This window comes from Scyliorhinus torazame, chromosome 8 (genome assembly GCF_047496885.1).
Source record: "Scyliorhinus torazame isolate Kashiwa2021f chromosome 8, sScyTor2.1, whole genome shotgun sequence".
Lineage (NCBI taxonomy): Eukaryota > Metazoa > Chordata > Chondrichthyes > Carcharhiniformes > Scyliorhinidae > Scyliorhinus > Scyliorhinus torazame.
Genome location: NC_092714.1, coordinates 1,314,459 through 1,339,038, shown reverse-complemented (window position 1 = coordinate 1,339,038; position 24,580 = coordinate 1,314,459). Strand labels below are relative to the sequence as shown.

At 57.3% G+C, this 24,580-nt stretch overlaps 1 protein-coding gene across 3 annotated transcripts in view; it reads left to right on the top strand.

Moving 5' to 3' along the window:
• Positions 1-24,580, top strand: part of rsph1 (radial spoke head component 1) — a 276,830-nt gene that overhangs the window by 182,077 nt on the left and 70,173 nt on the right. The window contains exon 4 of one of the 3 annotated variants that reach the window (XM_072513038.1): positions 18,683-18,773. The exons of 1 other annotated variant lie outside the window; for it this stretch is intronic. In XM_072513038.1, the coding sequence (XP_072369139.1) occupies positions 18,683-18,773 (91 nt within the window). Of the gene's footprint in view, positions 1-18,682; positions 18,811-24,580 lie in introns of all 3 variants that reach the window. One more of the 3 variants, XM_072513040.1, reaches the window with a different exon arrangement.

Genomic DNA, 24,580 nt, shown 5'->3' with positions numbered 1-24,580 from the left:
TCACTCACACTGTCCCGTCACTCACATGTCCCGTCACTCACTGTCCCGTCACTCACCTGTCCCGTCACTCACTGTCCCGTCACTCACCTGTCCCGTCACTCACTGTCCCCGTCAACTCACACTGTCCCGTCACACTCACCACTGTCCCGTCACTCACACTGTCCCGTCACTCACACTGTCCCGTCACTAACTGTCCCGTCACTCCACTGTCCCGTCACTCACTGTCCCGTCACTCACACTGTCCCGTCACTCACCTGTCCCGTCACTCACTGTCCCGTCACTCCACTGTCCCGTCACTCCACTGTCCCGTCATCACTGTCGTCACTCACTGTCCCGTCACTCACTGTCCCGTCACTCACTGTCCCGTCACTCACTGTCCCGTCACTCACTGTCCCGTCACTCACACTGTCCGTCACTCACACTGTCCCGTCACTCACTGTCCCGTCACTCACTGTCCGTCACTCACTGTCCCGTCACTCACCTGTCCCGTCACTCACTGTCCCGTCACTCACTGTCCCGTCACTCACTGTCCGTCACTCACTGTCCCGTCACTCACTGTCCCGTCACTCACTGTCCCGTCACTCACTGTCCCGTCACTCACTGTCCCGTCACTCACTGTCCCGTCACTCACTGTCCCGTCACTCCACTGTCCCGTCACTCACTGTCCCGTCACTCACACTGTCCCGTCACTCACTGTCCCGTCACTCACTGTCCCGTCACTCACTGTCCCGTCACTCACTGTCCCGTCACTCACACTGTCCCGTCACTCACTGTCCCGTCACTCACTGTCCCGTCACTCACACTGTCCCGTCACTCACTGTCCCGTCACTCACTGTCCCGTCACTCACTGTCCCGTCACTCACACTGTCCCGTCACTCACTGTCCCGTCACTCACTGTCCCGTCACTCACACTGTCCCGTCACTCACTGTCCCGTCACTCACTGTCCCGTCACTCACTGTCCCGTCACTCACTGTCCCGTCACTCACTGTCCCCGTCACTCACTGTCCCCGTCACTCACACTGTCCCGTCACTCACACTGTCCGTCACTCACTGTCCCGTCACTCACTGTCCCGTCACTCACTGTCCCGTCACTCACTGTCCCGTCACTCACTGTCCCGTCACTCACCTGTCCCGTCACTCACTGTCCCGTCACTCACTGTCCCGTCACTCACACTGTCCCGTCACTCACACTGTCCGTCACTCACTGTCCCGTCCACTCACTGTCCCGTCACTCACTGTCCCGTCACTCACACTGTCCCGTCACTCACTGTCCCGTCACTCACTGTCCCGTCACTCACTGTCCGTCACTCCACTGTCCCGTCACTCACTGTCCCGTCACTCACACTGTCCCGTCACTCACTGTCCCGTCACTCACTGTCCGTCACTCACACTGTCCCGTCACTCACTGTCCCGTCACTCACTGTCCCGTCACTCACTGTCCGTCACTCACTGTCCCGTCACTCACTGTCCCGTCACTCACACTGTCCCGTCACTCACTGTCCCGTCACTCACTGTCCCGTCACTCACTGTCCCGTCACTCACTGTCCCGTCACTCACTGTCCGTCACTCACTGTCCCGTCACTCACACTGTCCCGTCACTCACTGTCCCGTCACTCACTGTCCCGTCACTCACTGTCCCGTCACTCACTGTCCCGTCACTCACTGTCCCGTCACTCACTGTCCCGTCACTCACTGTCCCGTCACTCACACTGTCCCCGTCACTCACTGTCCCCGTCACTCACTGTCCCGTCACTCACTGTCCCGTCACTCACACTGTCCCGTCACTCACTGTCCCGTCACTCACTGTCCCGTCACTCACACTGTCCCGTCACTCACACTGTCCCGTCACTCACTGTCCCGTCACTCACTGTCCCGTCACTCACACTGTCCCGTCACTCACTGTCCCGTCACTCACTGTCCCGTCACTCACTGTCCCGTCACTCACTGTCCGTCACTCACTGTCCCGTCACTCACACTGTCCCGTCACTCACTGTCCCGTCACTCACTGTCCCGTCACTCACTGTCCCGTCACTCACTGTCCCGTCACTCCACTGTCCCGTCACTCACTGTCCCGTCACTCACTGTCCCGTCACTCACACTGTCCCGTCACTCACTGTCCCGTCACTCACTGTCCCGTCACTCACTGTCCCGTCACTCACTGTCCCGTCACTCACTGTCCCGTCACTCCACTGTCCCGTCACTCACTGTCCCGTCACTCACTGTCCCGTCACTCACTGTCCCGTCACTCACACTGTCCCCGTCACTCACTGTCCCGTCCACTCACTGTCCCGTCACTCACTGTCCCGTCACTCACTGTCCCGTCACTCACTGTCCCGTCACTCACTGTCCCGTCACTCACTGTCCCGTCACTCCACTGTCCCGTCACTCACTGTCCCGTCACTCACTGTCCCGTCACTCACTGTCCCGTCACTCACACTGTCCCGTCACTCACTGTCCCGTCACTCACACTGTCCCGTCACTCACTGTCCCGTCACTCACACTGTCCCGTCACTCACTGTCCCGTCACTCCACTGTCCCGTCACTCACTGTCCCCGTCACTCACTGTCCCGTCACTCACTGTCCCGTCACTCACCTGTCCCGTCACTCACACTGTCCCGTCACTCACTGTCCCGTCACTCACTGTCCCGTCACTCACTGTCCCGTCACTCACTGTCCCGTCACTCACTGTCCCGTCACTCACACTGTCCCGTCACTCCACTGTCCCGTCACTCACTGTCCCGTCACTCACACTGTCCCGTCACTCACTGTCCCGTCACTCACTGTCCCGTCACTCACTGTCCCGTCACTCACACTGTCCCGTCACTCACTGTCCCGTCACTCACTGTCCCGTCACTCACTGTCCCGTCACTCACTGTCCCGTCACTCACTGTCCCGTCACTCACTGTCCCGTCACTCACTGTCCCGTCACTCACTGTCCCGTCACTCACTGTCCCGTCACTCACACTGTCCCGTCACTCACACTGTCCCGTCACTCACTGTCCCGTCACTCACACTGTCCCGTCACTCACTGTCCCGTCACTCACTGTCCCGTCACTCACTGTCCCGTCACTCACTGTCCCGTCACTCACTGTCCCGTCACTCACTGTCCCGTCACTCACACTGTCCCGTCACTCACTGTCCCGTCACTCACTGTCCCGTCACTCACTGTCCCGTCACTCACTGTCCCGTCACTCACACTGTCCCGTCACTCACTGTCCCGTCACTCACTGTCCCGTCACTCACTGTCCCGTCACTCACTGTCCCGTCACTCACACTGTCCCGTCACTCACTGTCCCGTCACTCAACTGTCCCGTCACTCACTGTCCCGTCACTCACACTGTCCCGTCACTCACTGTCCCGTCACTCACTGTCCCGTCACTCACTGTCCCGTCACTCACACTGTCCCGTCACTCCACTGTCCCGTCACTCACTGTCCCGTCACTCACACTGTCCCGTCACTCACTGTCCCGTCACTCACACTGTCCCGTCACTGCACTGTCCCGTCACTCAACTGTCCCGTCACTCACACTGTCCCGTCACTCACTGTCCCGTCACTCACTGTCCCGTCACTCACTGTCCCGTCACTCACACTGTCCCGTCACTCACTGTCCCGTCACTCACTGTCCCGTCACTCACTGTCCCGTCACTCACACTGTCCCGTCACTCACTGTCCCGTCACTCACTGTCCCGTCACTCACACTGTCCCGTCACTCACTGTCCCGTCACTCACACTGTCCGTCACTCACTGTCCCGTCACTCACTGTCCCGTCACTCACTGTCCCGTCACTCACTGTCCCGTCACTCACACTGTCCCGTCACTCACTGTCCGTCACTCACTGTCCCGTCACTCACTGTCCCGTCACTCACCTGTCCCGTCACTCACTGTCCCGTCACTCACACTGTCCGTCACTCACTGTCCCGTCACTCACACTGTCCCGTCACTCACACTGTCCCGTCACTCACTGTCCCGTCACTCACTGTCCCGTCACTCACTGTCCCGTCACTCACTGTCCCGTCACTCACTGTCCCGTCACTCACTGTCCCGTCACTCACTGTCCCGTCACTCACACTGTCCCGTCACTCACTGTCCCGTCACTCACTGTCCCGTCACTCACTGTCCCGTCACTCACACTGTCCCGGTCACTCACACTGTCCCGTCACTCACCCTGTCCCGTCACTCACTGTCCCGTCACTCACACTGTCCCGTCACTCACTGTCCCGTCACTCACTGTCCCGTCACTCACTGTCCCGTCACTCACTGTCCCGTCACTCACTGTCCCGTCACTCACTGTCCCGTCACTCCACTGTCCCGTCACTCACTGTCCCGTCACTCACACTGTCCCGTCACTCACTGTCCCGTCACTCACTGTCCCGTCACTCACTGTCCCGTCACTCACTGTCCCGTCACTCACACTGTCCCGTCACTCACTGTCCCGTCACTCACTGTCCCGTCACTCACTGTCCCGTCACTCACTGTCCGTCACTCACACTGTCCCGTCACTCACTGTCCCGTCACTCACTGTCCCGTCACTCACACTGTCCGTCACTCACACTGTCCCGTCACTCACTGTCCCGTCAACTCACTGTCCCGTCACTCACTGTCCCGTCACTCACTGTCCCGTCACTCACTGTCCCGTCACTCACTGTCCCGTCACTCACTGTCCCGTCACTCACTGTCCCGTCACTCACACTGTCCCGTCACTCACACTGTCCCGTCACTCACTGTCCCGTCACTCACTGTCCCGTCACTCACTGTCCCGTCACTCACTGTCCCGTCACTCACACTGTCCCGTCACTCACACTGTCCCGTCACTCACACTGTCCCGTCACTCACACTGTCCCGTCACTCACTGTCCCGTCACTCACTGTCCCGTCACTCACACTGTCCCGTCACTCACTGTCCCGTCACTCACACTGTCCCGTCACTCACACTGTCCCGTCACTCACACTGTCCCGTCACTCACTGTCCCGTCACTCACTGTCCGTCACTCACTGTCCCGTCACTCACTGTCCCGTCACTCACACTGTCCCGTCACTCACTGTCCCGTCACTCACACTGTCCCGTCACTCACTGTCCGTCACTCACACTGTCCCGTCACTCACACTGTCCCGTCACTCACTGTCCCGTCACTCACTGTCGTCCCGTCACTCACCTGTCCCGTCACTCACTGTCCCGTCACTCACACTGTCCCGTCACTCACTGTCCCGTCACTCACACTGTCCCGTCACTCACTGTCCCGTCACTCACTGTTCCCGTCACTCACACTGTCCCGTCACTCACGTCCCGTCACTCACTGTCCCGTCACTCACTGTCCCGTCACTCACTGTCCCGTCACTCACTGTCCCGTCACTCACACTGTCCCGTCACTCACACTGTCCCGTCACTCACTGTCCCGTCACTCACTGTCCCGTCACTCACACTGTCCCCGTCACTCACTGTCCCGTCACTCACACTGTCCCGTCACTCACACTGTCCCGTCACTCACTGTCCCGTCACTCACACTGTCCCGTCACTCACACTGTCCCGTCACTCACACTGTCCGTCACTCACTGTCCCGTCACTCACTGTCCGTCACTCACTGTCCCGTCACTCACACTGTCCCGTCACTCACTGTCCCGTCACTCACACTGTCCCGTCACTCACACTGTCCCGTCACTCACTGTCCCGTCACTCACACTGTCCCGTCACTCACACTGTCCCGTCACTCACACTGTCCCGTCACTCACTGTCCCGTCACTCACTGTCCCGTCACTCACTGTCCCGTCACTCACACTGTCCCGTCACTCACTGTCCCGTCACTCACACTGTCCCGTCACTCACTGTCCCGTCACTCACTGTCCCGTCACTCCTGTCCCGTCACTCACTGTCCGTCACTCACTGTCCCGTCACTCACACTGTCCCGTCACTCACTGTCCCGTCACTCACTGTCCCGTCACTCACTGTCCCGTCACTCACTGTCCCGTCACTCACACTGTCCCGTCACTCACACTGTCCCGTCACCTCACTGTCCCGTCACTCACTGTCCCGTCACTCCACTGTCCCGTCACTCACTGTCCCGTCACTCACTGTCCCGTCACTCACTGTCCCGTCACTCACTGTCCCGTCACTCACTGTCCCGTCACTCACTGTCCCGTCACTCACTGTCCCGTCACTCACACTGTCCCGTCACTCACTGTCCCGTCACTCACACTGTCCCGTCACTCACTGTCCCGTCACTCCACTGTCCCGTCACTCACTGTCCCGTCACTCACTGTCCCGTCACTCACACTGTCCCGTCACTCACACTGTCCCGTCACTCACTGTCCCGTCACTCACACTGTCCCGTCACTCACTGTCCCGTCAATCACTGTCCCGTCACTCACTGTCCCGTCACTCACACTGTCCCATCACTCACACTGTCCCGTCACTCACTGTCCCGTCACTCACTGTCCCGTCACTCACTGTCCCGTCACTCACTGTCCCGTCACTCACACTGTCCCGTCACTCACTGTCCCGTCACTCACTGTCCCGTCACTCACTGTCCCGTCACTCACTGTCCCGTCACTCACTGTCCCGTCACTCACACTGTCCCGTCACTCACACTGTCCCGTCACTCACTGTCCCGTCACTCCCTGTCCCGTCACTCACTGTCCCGTCACTCACTGTCCCGTCACTCACACTGTCCCGTCACTCACTGTCCCGTCACTCACTGTCCCGTCACTCACTGTCCCGTCACTCACTGTCCCGTCACTCACTGTCCCGTCACTCACACTGTCCCGTCACTCACTGTCCCGTCACTCACACTGTCCCGTCACTCACACTGTCCCGTCACTCACACTGTCCCGTCACTCACTGTCCCGTCACTCACTGTCCCGTCACTCACTGTCCCGTCACTCACACTGTCCCGTCACTCACACTGTCCCCGTCACTCACTGTCCCGTCACTCACTGTCCCGTCACTCACTGTCCCGTCACTCACTGTCCCGTCACTCACACTGTCCCGTCACTCACTGTCCCGTCACTCACACTGTCCCGTCACTCCACTGTCCCGTCACTCACACTGTCCCGTCACTCACTGTCCCGTCACTCACTGTCCCGTCACTCACTGTCCCGTCACTCACTGTCCCGTCACTCACTGTCCGTCACTCACTGTCCCGTCACTCACTGTCCCGTCACTCACACTGTCCCGTCACTCACACTGTCCCGTCACTCCACTGTCCCGTCACTCACTGTCCCGTCACTCACACTGTCCCGTCACTCACTGTCCCGTCACTCACTGTCCCGTCACTCACTGTCCCGTCACTCACACTGTCCCGTCACTCACTGTCCCGTCACTCACACTGTCCCGTCACTCACTGTCCCGTCACTCACTGTCCCGTCACTCACACTGTCCCGTCACTCACACTGTCCCGTCACTCACTGTCCCGTCACTCACTGTCCCGTCACTCACTGTCCCGTCACTCACACTGTCCCGTCACTCACTGTCCCGTCACTCACTGTCCCGTCACTCACTGTCCCTGTCACTCACTGTCCCGTCACTCACTGTCCCGTCACTCACTGTCCCGTCACTCACTGTCCCGTCACTCACTGTCCCGTCACTCACTGTCCCGTCACTCACTGTCCCGTCACTCACACTGTCCCGTCACTCACTGTCCCGTCACTCACTGTCCCGTCACTCACACTGTCCCGTCACTCACTGTCCCGTCACTCACTGTCCCGTCACTCACACTGTCCCGTCACTCACTGTCCCGTCACTCACTGTCCCGTCACTCACTGTCCCGTCACTCACACTGTCCCGTCACTCACTGTCCCGTCACTCACTGTCCCGTCACTCACTGTCCCGTCACTCACTGTCCCGTCACTCACTGTCCCGTCACTCAACTGTCCCGTCACTCACTGTCCCGTCACTCACTGTCCCGTCACTCCACTGTCCCGTCACTCACTGTCCCGTCACTCACTGTCCCGTCACTCACTGTCCCGTCACTCACACTGTCCGTCACTCACTGTCCCGTCACTCACCTGTCCCGTCACTCACTGTCCCGTCACTCACACTGTCCCGTCACTCACTGTCCCGTCACTCACTGTCCCGTCACTCACACTGTCCCGTCACTCACACTGTCCCGTCACTCACACTGTCCCGTCACTCACTGTCCCGTCACTCACTGTCCCGTCACTCACTGTCCCGTCACTCACTGTCCCGTCAACTCACTGTCCCGTCACTCACTGTCCCGTCACTCACTGTCCCGTCACTCACTGTCCCGTCACTCACTGTCCCGTCACTCACTGTCCCGTCACTCACTGTCCCGTCACTCACTGTCCCGTCACTCACTGTCCCGTCACTCACACTGTCCCGTCACTCACACTGTCCCGTCACTCACTGTCCCGTCACTCACTGTCCCGTCACTCACTGTCCCGTCACTCACTGTCCCGTCCACTCACACTGTCCCGTCACTCACTGTCCCGTCACTCACTGTCCCGTCACTCACACTGTCCCGTCACTCACTGTCCCGTCACTCACTGTCCCGTCACTCACACTGTCCCGTCACTCACTGTCCCGTCACTCACTGTCCCGTCACTCACACTGTCCCGTCACTCACTGTCCGTCACTCACTGTCCCGTCACTCACACTGTCCCGTCACTCACTGTCCCGTCACTCACTGTCCCGTCACTCACACTGTCCCGTCACTCACTGTCCCGTCACTCACTGTCCGTCACTCACTGTCCCGTCACTCACTGTCCCGTCACTCACTGTCCCGTCACTCACTGTCCCGTCACTCACTGTCCCGTCACTCACTGTCCCGTCACTCACACTGTCCCGTCACTCACTGTCCCGTCACTCACACTGTCCCGACTCTCACTGTCCCGTCACTCACACTGTCCCGTCACTCACTGTCCCGTCACTCACTGTCCCGTCACTCACTGTCCCGTCACTCACACTGTCCCGTCACTCACACTGTCCCGTCACTCACTGTCCCGTCACTCACTGTCCCGTCACTCACTGTCCCGTCACTCACTGTCCCGTCACTCACTGTCCGTCACTCACACTGTCCCGTCACTCACACTGTCCCGTCACTCACACTGTCCGTCACTCACTGTCCCGTCACTCACTGTCCCGTCACTCACTGTCCCGTCACTCACTGTCCCGTCACTCACTGTCCCGTCACTCACTGTCCGTCACTCACTGTCCCGTCACTCACTGTCCCGTCACTCACTGTCCCGTCACTCACACTGTCCCGTCACTCACACTGTCCCGTCACTCACTGTCCCGTCACTCACTGTCCCGTCACTCACACTGTCCCGTCACTCACACTGTCCCGTCACTCACACTGTCCCGTCACTCACACTGTCCCGTCACTCACACTGTCCCGTCACTCACTGTCCCGTCACTCACTATCCCGTCACTCACACTGTCCCGTCACTCACTGTCCCGTCACTCACTGTCCCGTCACTCACACTGTCCCGTCACTCACTGTCCCGTCACTCACTGTCCGTCACTCACTGTCCCGTCACTCACTGTCCCGTCACTCACTGTCCCGTCACTCACACTGTCCCGTCACTCACTGTCCCGTCACTCACTGTCCCGTCACTCACTGTCCCGTCACTCACACTGTCCCGTCACTCACACTGTCCCGTCACTCACTGTCCCGTCACTCACTGTCCCGTCACTCACTGTCCCGTCACTCACTGTCCCGTCACTCACTGTCCCGTCACTCACTGTCCCGTCACTCACTGTCCCGTCACTCACTGTCCCGTCACTCACTGTCCCGTCACTCACACTGTCCCGTCACTCACTGTCCCGTCACTCACTGTCCCGTCACTCACTGTCCGTCACTCACTGTCCCGTCACTCACTGTCCCGTCACTCACACTGTCCCGTCACTCACTGTCCCGTCACTCACACTGTCCCGTCACTCACTGTCCCGTCACTCACTGTCCCGTCACTCACTGTCCCGTCACTCACTGTCCCGTCACTCACACTGTCCCGTCACTCACACTGTCCCGTCACTCACTGTCCCGTCACTCACTGTCCCGTCACTCACTGTCCCGTCACTCACTGTCCCGTCACTCACACTGTCCCATCACTCACACTGTCCCGTCACTCACACTTGTCCCGTCACTCACTGTCCCGTCACTCACTGTCCCGTCACTCACACTGTCCCGTCACTCACACTGTCCCGTCACTCCACTGTCCCGTCACTCACTGTCCCGTCACTCACTGTCCCGTCACTCACTGTCCCGTCACTCACTGTCCCGTCACTCACACTGTCCCGTCACTCACACTGTCCCGTCACTCACTGTCCCGTCACTCACTGTCCCGTCACTCACTGTCCCGTCACTCACTATCCCGTCACTCACACTGTCCCTACACTCACTGTCCCGTCACTCACTGTCCCGTCACTCACTGTCCCGTCACTCACACTGTCCCGTCACTCACACTGTCCCGTCACTCACTGTCCCGTCACTCACTGTCCCGTCACTCACTGTCCCGTCACTCACACTGTCCCGTCACTCACACTGTCCCGTCACTCACACTGTCCCGTCACTCACACTGTCCCGTCACTCACTGTCCCGTCACTCACTGTCCCGTCACTCACTGTCCCGTCACTCACTGTCCCGTCACTCACACTGTCCCGTCACTCACACTGTCCCGTCACTCACACTGTCCCGTCACTCACACTGTCCCGTCACTCACTGTCCCGTCACTCACTGTCCCGTCACTCACACTGTCCCGTCACTCACACTGTCCCGTCACTCACTGTCCCGTCACTCACACTGTCCCGTCACTCACTGTCCCGTCACTCACTGTCCCCGTCACTCACTGTCCCGTCACTCACTGTCCCGTCACTCACACTGTCCCGTCACTCACTGTCCCGTCACTCACTGTCCCGTCACTCACTGTCCCGTCACTCACTGTCCCGTCACTCACTGTCCCGTCACTCACTGTCCCGTCACTCACTGTCCCGTCACTCTCACTGTCCCGTCACTCACTGTCCCGTCACTCACTGTCCCGTCACTCACTGTCCCGTCACTCACTGTCCCGTCACTCACACTGTCCCGTCACTCACACTGTCCCGTCACTCACTGTCCCGTCACTCACTGTCCCGTCACTCACACTGTCCCGTCACTCACTGTCCCGTCACTCACACTGTCCCGTCACTCACTGTCCCGTCACTCACACTGTCCCGTCACTCACTGTCCCGTCACTCACTGTCCCGTCACTCACTGTCCCGTCACTCACACTGTCCCGTCACTCACTGTCCCGTCACTCACTGTCCCGTCACTCACACTGTCCCCGTCACTCACTGTCCCGTCACTCACCTGTCCCGTCACTCACACTGTCCCGTCACTCACACTGTCCCGTCACACACTGTCCCGTCACTCACACTGTCCCGTCACTCACTGTCCCGTCACTCACTGTCCCGTCACTCACACTGTCCCGTCACTCACACTGTCCCGTCACACACTGTCCCGTCACTCACACTGTCCCCGTCACTCACTGTCCCGTCACTCACTGTCCCGTCACTCACTGTCCCGTCACTCACTGTCCCCGTCACTCACTGTCCCGTCACTCACTGTCCCTCACGTCCGTCACTCACTGTCCCGTCACTCACTGTCCCGTCACTCACTGTCCCGTCAACGTCACTGTCCCGTCACTCACTGTCCCGTCACTCACTGTCCCGTCACTCACTGTCCCGTCACTCACACTGTCCCGTCACTCACACTGTCCCGTCACTCACTGTCCCGTCACTCACTGTCCCGTCACTCACTGTCCCGTCACTCACTGTCCGTCACTCACTGTCCCGTCACTCACTGTCCCGTCACTCACTGTCCCGTCACTCACTGTCCCGTCACTCACACTGTCCCGTCACTCACACTGTCCCGTCACTCACTGTCCCGTCACTCACTGTCCCGTCACTCACTGTCCCGTCACTCACTGTCCCGTCACTCACTGTCCCGTCACTCACTGTCCCGTCACTCACTGTCCCGTCACTCACACTGTCCCCGTCACTCACTGTCCCGTCACTCACACTGTCCCGTCACTCACACTGTCCCGTCACTCACTGTCCCGTCACTCACTGTCCCGTCACTCACTGTCCCGTCACTCACTGTCCCGTCACTCACTGTCCCGTCACTCACTGTCCCGTCACTCACTGTCCCGTCACTCACTGTCCCGTCACTCACTGTCCCGTCACTCACACTGTCCCGTCACTCACTGTCCCGTCACTCACACTGTCCCGTCACTCACTGTCCCGTCACTCACACTGTCCCGTCACTCACTGTCCCGTCACTCACTGTCCCGTCACTCACACTGTCCCGTCACTCACTGTCCCGTCACTCACTGTCCCGTCACTCACTGTCCCGTCACTCACTGTCCCGTCACTCACTGTCCCGTCACTCCACTGTCCCGTCACTCACTGTCCCGTCACTCACTGTCCCGTCACTCACACTGTCCCGTCACTCACTGTCCCGTCACTCACTGTCCCGTCACTCACTGTCCCGTCACTCACTGTCCCGTCACTCACACTGTCCCGTCACTCACACTGTCCCGTCACTCACTGTCCCGTCACTCACTGTCCCGTCACTCACTGTCCCGTCACTCACACTGTCCCGTCACTCACACTGTCCCGTCACTCACTGTCCCGTCACTCACTGTCCCGTCACTCACTGTCCCGTCACTCACACTGTCCCGTCACTCACTGTCCCGTCACTCACACTGTCCCGTCACTCACTGTCCCGTCACTCACTGTCCCGTCACTCACTGTCCCGTCACTCACTGTCCCGTCACTCACACTGTCCCGTCACTCCACTGTCCCCGGTCACTCACTGTCCCGTCACTCACTGTCCCGTCACTCACTGTCCCGTCACTCACTGTCCCGTCACTCACACTGTCCCGTCACTCACTGTCCCGTCACTCACTGTCCCGTCACTCACACTGTCCCGTCACTCACTGTCCGTCACTCACTGTCCCGTCACTCACTGTCCCGTCACTCACACTGTCCCGTCACTCACTGTCCCGTCACTCACACTGTCCCGTCACCCTCCCCCTGTCCTCACTCTGTCCCGTCACTCACTGTCCCGTCACTCACACTGTCCCGTCACTCACACTGTCCCGTCACTCACTGTCCCGTCACTCACACTGTCCCGTCACTCACTGTCCCGTCACTCACACTGTCCCGTCACTCACACTGTCCCGTCACTCACTGTCCCGTCACTCACACTGTCCCGTCACTCACTGTCCCGTCACTCACACTGTCCCGTCACTCACTGTCCCGTCACTCACACTGTCCCGTCACTCACTGTCCCGTCACTCACTGTCCCGTCACTCACACTGTCCCGTCACTCACACTGTCCCGTCACTCACTGTCCCGTCACTCACTGTCCCGTCACTCACACTGTCCCGTCACTCACACTGTCCCGTCACTCACTGTCCCGTCACTCACTGTCCCGTCACTCACTGTCCCGTCACTCACTGTCCCGTCACTCACTGTCCCGTCACTCACACTGTCCCGTCACTCACTGTCCCGTCACTCACACTGTCCCCGTCACTCACTGTCCCGTCACTCACTGTCCCGTCACTCACTGTCCCGTCACTCACTGTCCCGTCACTCACACCCCACTGTCCCGTCACTCACTGTCCCGTCACTCACTGTCCCGTCACTCACTGTCCCGTCACTCACTGTCCCGTCACTCACTGTCCCGTCACTCACTGTCCCGTCACTCACACTGTCCCGTCACTCACTGTCCCGTCACTCACACTGTCCCGTCACTCACTGTCCCGTCACTCACCTGTCCCGTCACTCACACTGTCCCGTCACTCACTGTCCCGTCACTCACACTGTCCCGTCACTCACTGTCCCGTCACTCACACTGTCCCGTCACTCACACTGTCCCGTCACTCACTGTCCCGTCACTCACTGTCCCGTCACTCACTGTCCCGTCACTCACACTGTCCCGTCACTCACTGTCCCGTCACTCACTGTCCCGTCACTCACTGTCCCGTCACTCACACTGTCCCGTCACTCACTGTCCCGTCACTCACTGTCCCGTCACTCACACTGTCCCGTCACTCACACTGTCCCGTCACTCACACTGTCCCGTCACTCACTGTCCCGTCACTCACTGTCCCGTCACTCACTGTCCCGTCACTCACTGTCCCGTCACTCACACTGTCCCGTCACTCACTGTCCCGTCACTCACTGTCCCGTCACTCACACTGTCCCGTCACTCACTGTCCCGTCACTCACTGTCCCGTCACTCACTGTCCCGTCACTCACACTGTCCCCGTCACTCACTGTCCCGTCACTCACTGTCCCGTCACTCACTGTCCCGTCACTCACTGTCCCGTCACTCACTGTCCCGTCACTCACTGTCCCGTCACTCACACTGTCCCGTCACTCACTGTCCCGTCACTCACTGTCCCGTCACTCACTGTCCCGTCACTCACACTGTCCCGTCACTCACTGTCCCGTCACTCACACTGTCCCGTCACTCACACTGTCCCGTCACTCACACTGTCCCGTCACTCACTGTCCCGTCACTCACTGTCCCGTCACTCACTGTCCCGTCACTCACTGTCCCGTCACTCACTGTCCCGTCACTCACTGTCCCGTCACTCACTGTCCCGTCACTCACTGTCCCGTCACTCACTGTCCCGTCACTCACTGTCCCGTCACTCACTGTCCCGTCACTCACACTGTCCCGTCACTCACACTGTCCCGTCACTCACTGTCCCGTCACTCACACTGTCCCGTCACTCACACTGTCCCGTCACTCACTGTCCCGTCACTTGCACACTGTCCCGTCACTCACTGTCCCGTCACTCACACTGTCCCGTCACTCACTGTCCCGTCACTCACACTGTCCCGTCACTCACTGTCCCGTCACTCACTGTCCCGTCACTCACACTGTCCCGTCACTCACACTGTCCCGTCACTCACTGTCCCGTCACTCACACTGTCCCGTCACTCACTGTCCCGTCTCTCACACTGTCCCGTCACTCACACTGTCCCGTCACTCACTGTCCCGTCACTCACACTGTCCCGTCACTCACTGTCCCGTCACTCACTGTCCCGTCACTCACTGTCCCGTCACTCACTGTCCCGTCACTCACTGTCCCGTCACTCACTGTCCCGTCACTCACACTGTCCCGTCACTCACTGTCCCGTCACTCACACTGTCCCGTCACTCACTGTCCCGTCACTCACTGTCCCGTCACTCACTGTCCCCGTCACTCACTGTCCCGTCACTCACACTGTCCCGTCACTCACTGTCCCGTCACTCACTGTCCCGTCACTCACACTGTCCCCGTCACTCACACTGTCCCGTCACTCACTGTCCCGTCACTCACTGTCCCGTCACTCACTGTCCCGTCACTCACTGTCCCGTCACTCACACTGTCCCGTCACTCACACTGTCCCGTCACTCACTGTCCCGTCACTCACTGTCCCGTCACTCACTGTCCCGTCACTCACTGTCCCGTCACTCACACTGTCCCGTCACTCACTGTCCCGTCACTCACACTGTCCCGTCACTCACTGTCCCGTCACTCACTGTCCCGTCACTCACTGTCCCGTCACTCACTGTCCCGTCACTCACTGTCCCGTCACTCACTGTCCCGTCACTCACTGTCCCGTCACTCACTGTCCCGTCACTCACTGTCCCGTCACTCACACCTGTCCCGTCACTCACTGTCCCGTCACTCACTGTCCCGTCACTCACTGTCCCGTCACTCACACTGTCCCGTCACTCACTGTCCCGTCACTCACTGTCCCGTCACTCACTGTCCCGTCACTCACACTGTCCCGTCACTCACTGTCCCGTCACTCACTGTCCCGTCACTCACACTGTCCCGTCACTCACTGTCCCGTCACTCACACTGTCCCGTCACTCACACTGTCCCGTCACTCACACTGTCCCGTCACTCACTGTCCCGTCACTCACTGTCCCGTCACTCACTGTCCCGTCACTCACACTGTCCCGTCACTCACACTGTCCCGTCACTCACTGTCCCGTCACTCACTGTCCCGTCACTCACTGTCCCGTCACTCACTGTCCCGTCACTCACACTGTCCCGTCACTCACTGTCCCGTCACTCACTGTCCCGTCACTCACTGTCCCGTCACTCACACTGTCCCGTCACTCACCTGTCCCGTCACTCACTGTCCCGTCACTCACTGTCCCGTCACTCACTGTCCCGTCACTCACTGTCCCGTCACTCACTGTCCCGTCACTCACTGTCCCGTCACTCACTGTCCCGTCACTCACTGTCCCGTCACTCACACTGTCCCGTCACTCACTGTCCCGTCACTCACTGTCCCGTCACTCACTGTCCCGTCACTCACACTGTCCCGTCACTCACACTGTCCCGTCACTCACTGTCCCGTCACTCACTGTCCGTCACTCACTGTCCCGTCACTCACTGTCCCGTCACTCACACTGTCCCGTCACTCACTGTCCCGTCACTCACTGTCCCGTCACTCACTGTCCCGTCACTCACACTGTCCCGTCACTCACTGTCCCGTCACTCACACTGTCCCGTCACTCACTGTCCCGTCACTCACTGTCCCGTCACTCACTGTCCCGTCACTCACTGTCCCGTCACTCACTGTCCCGTCACTCACTGTCCCGTCACTCACTGTCCCGTCACTCACTGTCCCGTCACTCACTGTCCCGTCACTCACACTGTCCCGTCACTCACACTGTCCCGTCACTCACACTGTCCCGTCACTCACTGTCCCGTCACTCACACTGTCCCGTCACTCACTGTCCCGTCACTCACTGTCCCGTCACTCACACTGTCCCGTCACTCACTGTCCCGTCACTCACACTGTCCCGTCACTCACACTGTCCCGTCACTCACACTGTCCCGTCACTCACTGTCCCGTCACTCACTGTCCCGTCACTCACTGTCCCGTCACTCACTGTCCCGTCACTCACTGTCCCGTCACTCACACTGTCCCGTCACTCACTGTCCCGTCACTCACTGTCCCGTCACTCACTGTCCCGTCACTCACACTGTCCCGTCACTCACTGTCCCGTCACTCACTGTCCCGTCACTCACACTGTCCCGTCACTCACTGTCCCGTCACTCACTGTCCCGTCACTCACTGTCCCGTCACTCACTGTCCCGTCACTCACTGTCCCGTCACTCACTGTCCCGTCACTCACTGTCCCGTCACTCACTGTCCCGTCACTCACTGTCCCGTCACTCACTGTCCCGTCACTCACTGTCCCGTCACTCACACTGTCCCGTCACTCACTGTCCCGTCACTCACACTGTCCCGTCACTCACTGTCCCGTCACTCACACTGTCCCGTCACTCACTGTCCCGTCACTCACTGTCCCGTCACTCACTGTCCCGTCACTCACTGTCCCGTCACTCACTGTCCCGTCACTCACTGTCCCGTCACTCACTGTCCCGTCACTCACACTGTCCCGTCACTCACTGTCCCGTCACTCACTGTCCCGTCACTCACACTGTCCCGTCACTCACACTGTCCCGTCACTCACTGTCCCGTCACTCACTGTCCCGTCACTCACTGTCCCGTCACTCACTGTCCCGTCACTCACTGTCCCGTCACTCACACTGTCCCGTCACTCACTGTCCCGTCACTCACTGTCCCGTCACTCACACTGTCCCGTCACTCACTGTCCCGTCACTCACACTGTCCCGTCACTCACACTGTCCCGTCACTCACACTGTCCCGTCACTCACTGTCCCGTCACTCACACTGTCCCGTCACTCACTGTCCCGTCACTCACTGTCCCGTCACTCACTGTCCCGTCACTCACTGTCCCGTCACTCACTGTCCCGTCACTCACACTGTCCCGTCACTCACTGTCCCGTCACTCACTGTCCCGTCACTCACTGTCCCGTCACTCACACTGTCCCGTCACTCACTGTCCCGTCACTCACTGTCCCGTCACTCACTGTCCCGTCACTCACTGTCCCGTCACTCACACTGTCCCGTCACTCACTGTCCCGTCACTCACACTGTCCCGTCACTCACACTGTCCCGTCACTCACTGTCCCGTCACTCACTGTCCCGTCACTCACTGTCCCGTCACTCACTGTCCCGTCACTCACTGTCCCGTCACTCACTGTCCCGTCACTCACACTGTCCCGTCACTCACTGTCCCGTCACTCACTGTCCCGTCACTCACACTGTCCCGTCACTCACTGTCCCGTCACTCACTGTCCCGTCACTCACACTGTCCCGTCACTCACACTGTCCCGTCACTCACTGTCCCGTCACTCACTGTCCCGTCACTCACTGTCCCGTCACTCACTGTCCCGTCACTCACTGTCCCGTCACTCACACTGTCCCGTCACTCACACTGTCCCGTCACTCACTGTCCCGTCACTCACACTGTCCCGTCACTCACTGTCCCGTCACTCACTGTCCCGTCACTCACTGTCCCGTCACTCACACTGTCCCGTCACTCACTGTCCCGTCACTCACACTGTCCCGTCACTCACTGTCCCGTCACTCACTGTCCCGTCACTCACTGTCCCGTCACTCACTGTCCCGTCACTCACTGTCCCGTCACTCACACTGTCCCGTCACTCACACTGTCCCGTCACTCACACTGTCCCGTCACTCACTGTCCCGTCACTCACTGTCCCGTCACTCACTGTCCCGTCACTCACTGTCCCGTCACTCACTGTCCCGTCACTCACACTGTCCCGTCTCTGATGCAGGGAGCTGGGCACATGATCAGCGCCACGGCGATGGGACTTACTATTATCCGAATGGCGATACGTACACTGGAGAATGGCTCGCTCACCAAAGGTAGAGCAGAAGACATCTGGAAATCCACTTCTTTCAAGTGTGGCAACAATTGGGTTGGAATCTTTTAATTTAACCATTTCTGAGTTAATGTTGTTGAGACAAGCACAATAACATTCTCACTGTAAAGGACAATCTTAATGGCAGCTGGAATGAGGCAATTGACTCAATCAGATCCGTAACATCTTTTCCTTTATTATTTCATAGAATGTTGCCCATTCCTAATTGCATTGCTCGGCTATTTCAGAGGGGGGCAGTTAAGACTCACTCACCTTGCTGTGTGGGTCTGGAGTAACATGCCGGTCAGACTGGGTAAGGTTTCCTTCCCTGAAGGACATTAGTGAACCAGATGGTTTTTTAAAACAATCAACAAGGGTTTCATGGTCACTGTGACAGAGATTTTTATTGAACAAAGAACCAGGAAAAGTACAGCACAGGAACAGGCCCTTCGGCCCTCCAAGCCCGTGCCGACCATGCTGCCCGACTAAACTACAATCTTCCACGTTTCCTGGGTCCGTATCCCTCTATTCCCATCCTACTCATGTATTTGTCAAGATGCCCCTTAAATGTCATTATCGTCCCTGCTTCCACCACCTCCTCCGGTAGCGAGTTCCAGGCACCCACTACCCTCTGCGTAAAAAACTTGCCTCGTACCTCTCCTCTAAACCTTGCCCCTCGCACCTTAAACCTATGCCCCCTAGTAATTGACCCCTCTACCCTGGGGAAAAGCCTCTCACTATCCACTCTGTCTATGCCCCTCATAATTTTGTAGACCTCTGTCAGGTCGCCCCTCAACCTCCATCGTTCCAGTGAGAACAAACCAAGTTTATTCAACCTCTCCTCATAGCTAATGCCCTCCATACCAGGCAACATCCTGGTAAATCTCTTCTGCACCCTCTCTAAAGCCTCCACATCCTTCTGGTAGTGCGGCGACCAGAATTGAACACTATACTCCAAGTGTGGCCTAACTAAGGTTCTATACAGCTGCAACATGACTTGCCAATTCTTATACTCAATGCCCCAGCCAATGAAGGCAAGCATGCCGTATGCCTTCTTGACTACCTTCTCCACCTGTGTTGCCCCTTTCAGTGACCTGTGGACCTGTACACCTAGATCTCTCTGACTGTCAATACTCTTGAGGGTTCTACCATTCACTGTATATTCCCTACCTGTATTAGACCTTCCAAAATGCATGACCTCACATTTGTCCGGATTAAACTCCATCTGCCATCTCTCCGCCCAAGTCTCCAAACAATCTAAATCCTGCTGTATCCTCTGACAGTCCTCATCGCTATCCGCAATTCCACCAACCTTTGTGTCGTCTGCAAACTTACTAATCAGACCAGTTACATTTTCCTCCAAATCATTTATATATACTATGAACAGCAAAGGTCCCAGCACTGAACCCTGCGGAACACCACTGGTCACAGCCCTCCAATCAGAAAAGCAGCCTTCCATTGCAACTCTCTGCCTTCTATGACCTAGCCAGTTCTGTGTCCACCTTGCCAGCTCACCCTGATCCCGTGTGACTTCACCGTTTCAGACCATAAGACCATAAGACATAGGAGCGGAAGTAAGGCCATTCGGCCCATCGAGTCTACTCCACCATTCAATCATGGCTGATTTCAACTCCATTTACCCGCTCTCTCTCCATAGCCCTTAATTCCTCAAGAAATCAAGAATTTATCAACTTCTGTCTTAAAGACACTCAACGTCCCGGCCTCCACCGCCCTCTGTGGCAATGAATTCCACAGACCCACAACTCTCTGGCTGAAGAAATTTCTCCTCATCTCTGTTCTAAAGTGACTCCCTTTTATTCTAAGGCTGTGCCCCCGGGTCCCAGTCTCCCCTGCTAATGGAAACAATTTCCCTACGCCCACCCTATCTAAGCCATTCATTATCTTGTAAGTTTCTATTAGATCTCCCCTCAACCTCCTAAACTCCAATGAATATAATCCCAGGATCCTCAGACGTTCATCGTATGTTAGGCCTACCATTCCTGGGATCATCCGTGTGACTCTCCACTGGACCCGCTCCAGTGCCAGTATGTCCTTCCTGAGGTGTGGGGTCCAAAATTGCTCACAGTATTCTAAATGGGGCCTAACTAATGCTTTATAAAGCTTCAGAAGTACATCCCTGCTTTTATATTCCAAGCCTCTTGAGATAAATGACAACATTGCATTTGCTTTCTTAATTTCGGACTCAACCTGCAAGTTTACCTTTAGAGAATCCTGGACTAGGACTCCCAAGTCCCTTTGCACTTCAGCATTATGAATTTGTCACCGTTTAGAAAATAGTCCAGGTCTCTATTCTTTTTTCCAAAGTGCAAGACCTCGCACTTGCCCACGTTGAATTTCATCAGCCATTTCTTGGACCACTCTCCTAAACTGTCTAAATCTTTCTGCAACCTCCCCACCTCCTCCATACTACCTGCCCCTCCACCTATCTTTGTATCATCGGCAAACTTAGCCAGAATGCCCCCAGCCCCGTCATCTAGATCGTTAATATATAAAGAGAACAGCTGTGGCCCCAACACTGAACCCTGCGGGACACCACTCGTCACCGGTTGCCATTCCAAAAAAGAACCTTTTATCCCAACTCTCTGCCTTCTGCCTGACAGCCAATCGTCAATCCATGTTAGTACCTTGCCTCGAATACCATGGACCCTTATTTTACTCAGCAGTCTCCCGTGAGGCACCTTATCAAAGGCCTTTTGGAAGTCAAGATAGATACCAAGTTTGTACCAGTCTACCATGAGGGACCTTGTCAAAAGCCTTACTGAAGTCCATATAGACAACATCCACTGCCCTACCTGCATCAATCATCTTTGTGATCTCCTCGAAAAACTCTATCAAGTTAGTGAGACACGACCTCCCCTTCACAAAACCATGCTGTCTCTCACAAATACGTCCACTTGCTTCCAAATGGGAGTGGCTCTTGTCTCGAAGTAGTCCCTCCAGTAATTTCCCTACCGCTGACGTAAAGTTCACCGGCCTGTAGTTCCCTGGATTATCCTTGCTACCCTTCTTAAACAGAGGAACAACATTGGCTATTCTCCAGTCCTCCGGGACATCCCCTGAAGACAGTGAGGATCCAAAGATTTCTGTCTTGGCCTCAGCAATTTCCTCTCTAACCTCCTTCAGTTTTCTGGGATAGATCCCATCAGGCCCTGGGGACTTATCCACCTTAATATTTTTCAAGACGCCCAATACCTCATCTTTTTGGATCTCAGTGTGACCCAGTCTATCTATCCACCCTTCTCCAGACTCAACATCCACCAATTCCTTCTCTTTGGTGAATACTGATGCAAAGTATTCATTTACTACCTCGCCCATTTCCTCTGGCTCCACACATAGATTCCCTTGCCTATCCTTCAGTGGGCCAACCCTTTCCCTGGCTACCCTCTTGCTTTTTTCAAAATATTTTTATTAAAGTATTTACAAATTTTTCTAACAATAACAAAAACAGTAACATTGACATGGAGAAATAAACATTTCCCCACCTGACCCAATCTTCACACACCACAACCATCGAACTCCAACCCGCCCCCTCCCCTCCCCTCCCTCCCCCCACACCCCCTCGGAATGCTGCATCTGCTGACATTTTAATTTTCCCCGAGAAAATCGACGAACGGCTGCCACCTCTGGGTGAGCCCCTACATAGACCCTCTTTCGGCAAACTTTATTTTCTCGAGACTGAGAAACCCAGCCATGTCACTAACCCAGGTCACTACACTCGGGGGCTTCGAGTCCCTCCACATTAAAAGGATCCGTCTCTGGGCTACCAGGGATCGCCACCTCTGGACTCGGCACCACCCGTGTTCCTAGCACCGTGGACATTGCCTTCGCAAACCCCAGCCAAAACCCTCTGAGCTTCGGGCATGCCCAGAACATGTGGACATGGTTTGATGGGGTTCCCGCGCACCTCGCACATCTATCTTCTCTCCCGAAAATCTTGCTCATCCTCGCCGCCGTCATGTGTGCCCAGTGGACCACCTTAAATTGTATTAGGCTATGCCTGGCCAGTGAAGAGGAGGAATTGACCCTGCTTAGGGCGTCCGCCATAGACCTACCTCTAACTCCCCACCTAGCTCGTCCTCCCACTTTCATAGAATTTACAGTGCAGAAGGAGGCCATTCGGCACATCGAGTCTGCACCGGCTCTTTGAAAGAGCACCCTACCCAAGGTCAACACCTTCACCCAACACTAAGGGCAATTTTGGACACCAAGGACAATTTATCATGGCCAATCCACCTAACCTGCACATGTTTGGACTGTGGGAGGAAACCGGAGCACCCGGAGGAAACCCACGCACACACGGGGAGGATGTGCAGACTCCGCACAGACAGTGACCCAAGCCGGAATCGAACCTGGGACCCTGGAGCTGTGAAGCAATTGTGCTATCCACAATGCTACCGTGCTGCCCCCTTGTCCTTAAGCTCCTCCACTGGGGTTTCCTCCGCCCCCAACAGCTCCTGGTAGATATCCGACACTTTCCCATCCCCCACCCAGGTACCGGACATTACCCTATCCTGTATCCCCCTTGGCGGCGGCAGCGGAAAGGCCGGCACCTGCTTTCTCAGGAAGTCTTGCACTTGCAAATATCTAAAACCATTCCCTGGCGGTAGTTTAAATTTATCCTCCAGCGCCTTCAAGCTGGGAAAGCTCCCGTCTATAAATAGATCCCCCATCCTTCTAATTCCTGCCCTCTGCCAGCTCTGGAACCCGCCATCCAGTCTGCCCGGTACAACCCTGTGGTTGTTACAAATCGGGGTCCAGACCGACACACCCCCCACCTTCTTATACCTCCTCCTGTGCCCCCAGATCCTCAGAGCTGCCACTACCACCGGACCTGTGGAGTATCGGGCCAGCGAGAACGGCAGAGGTGCCGTTACCAACGCTCCCAAACTGGTGCCTTTACAAGACGCCGCCTCCAGCCGCTCCCATGCCGACCCCTCCCCCATTACCCACTTCCTAATCATGGAGATGTTAGCCGCCCAGTAGTAGTTGCAGAAGTTCGGCAGCGCCAACCCACCCTCCCCCCGACTGCACTCCAACAACATTCTCCTCACCCGCGGGGTTTTATTCGCCCATATAAAGCCCGAGATGATCTTATTCACCCGCTTGAAAAAGGCCTTAGGGATGAAGATGGGGAGGCACTGAAAGAGAAACAGAAATCTGGGGCGGACCGTCATTTTCACGATGTGTACCCTCCCCGCCAGTGACAACGGGAGCATGTCCCATCTCTTGAAGTCCCCTTCCATTTGCTCCACCAACCGGGATAAATTAAGCTTATGCAGTGCCTCCCATTTCCGAGCCACCTGGATTCCCAGATAGCGAACGCTCTTCCCTCCCATTCTAAGCGGCAGCTCTCCCAGTCTCTCCTCCTGCCCTCCAGCCTGAATCACAAACATTTTGCTCTTCCCCATGTTCAATTTATACCCCGAAAAACTGCCAAATTCCCCCAAGATCCGCATGACCTCTCCCATCCCCTCCAGCGGGTTTGAAATGTACAAGAGCAAATCGTCCGCATAGAGCGAGACCCGGTGCTCCAACCCCCCCCCCCCCCCCCCCCCGAACCAGCCCCTGTCTATAGCTAGAGCAAACACTAACGGGGAGAGGGGGCACCCTTGCCTCGTCCCTCGATGTAATTGAAAATACCCCGACCCAGCCGGTTTGTATGTACAGTCGCGACAGGCGCCCGGTAAAGCACCAGACCCAGCCAATAAAGCCCTCACCAAACCCAAATCTTCCCAGCGCCTCCCACAGGTAATCCCACTGCACCCGATCAAAGGCCTTCTCCCCGTCCAT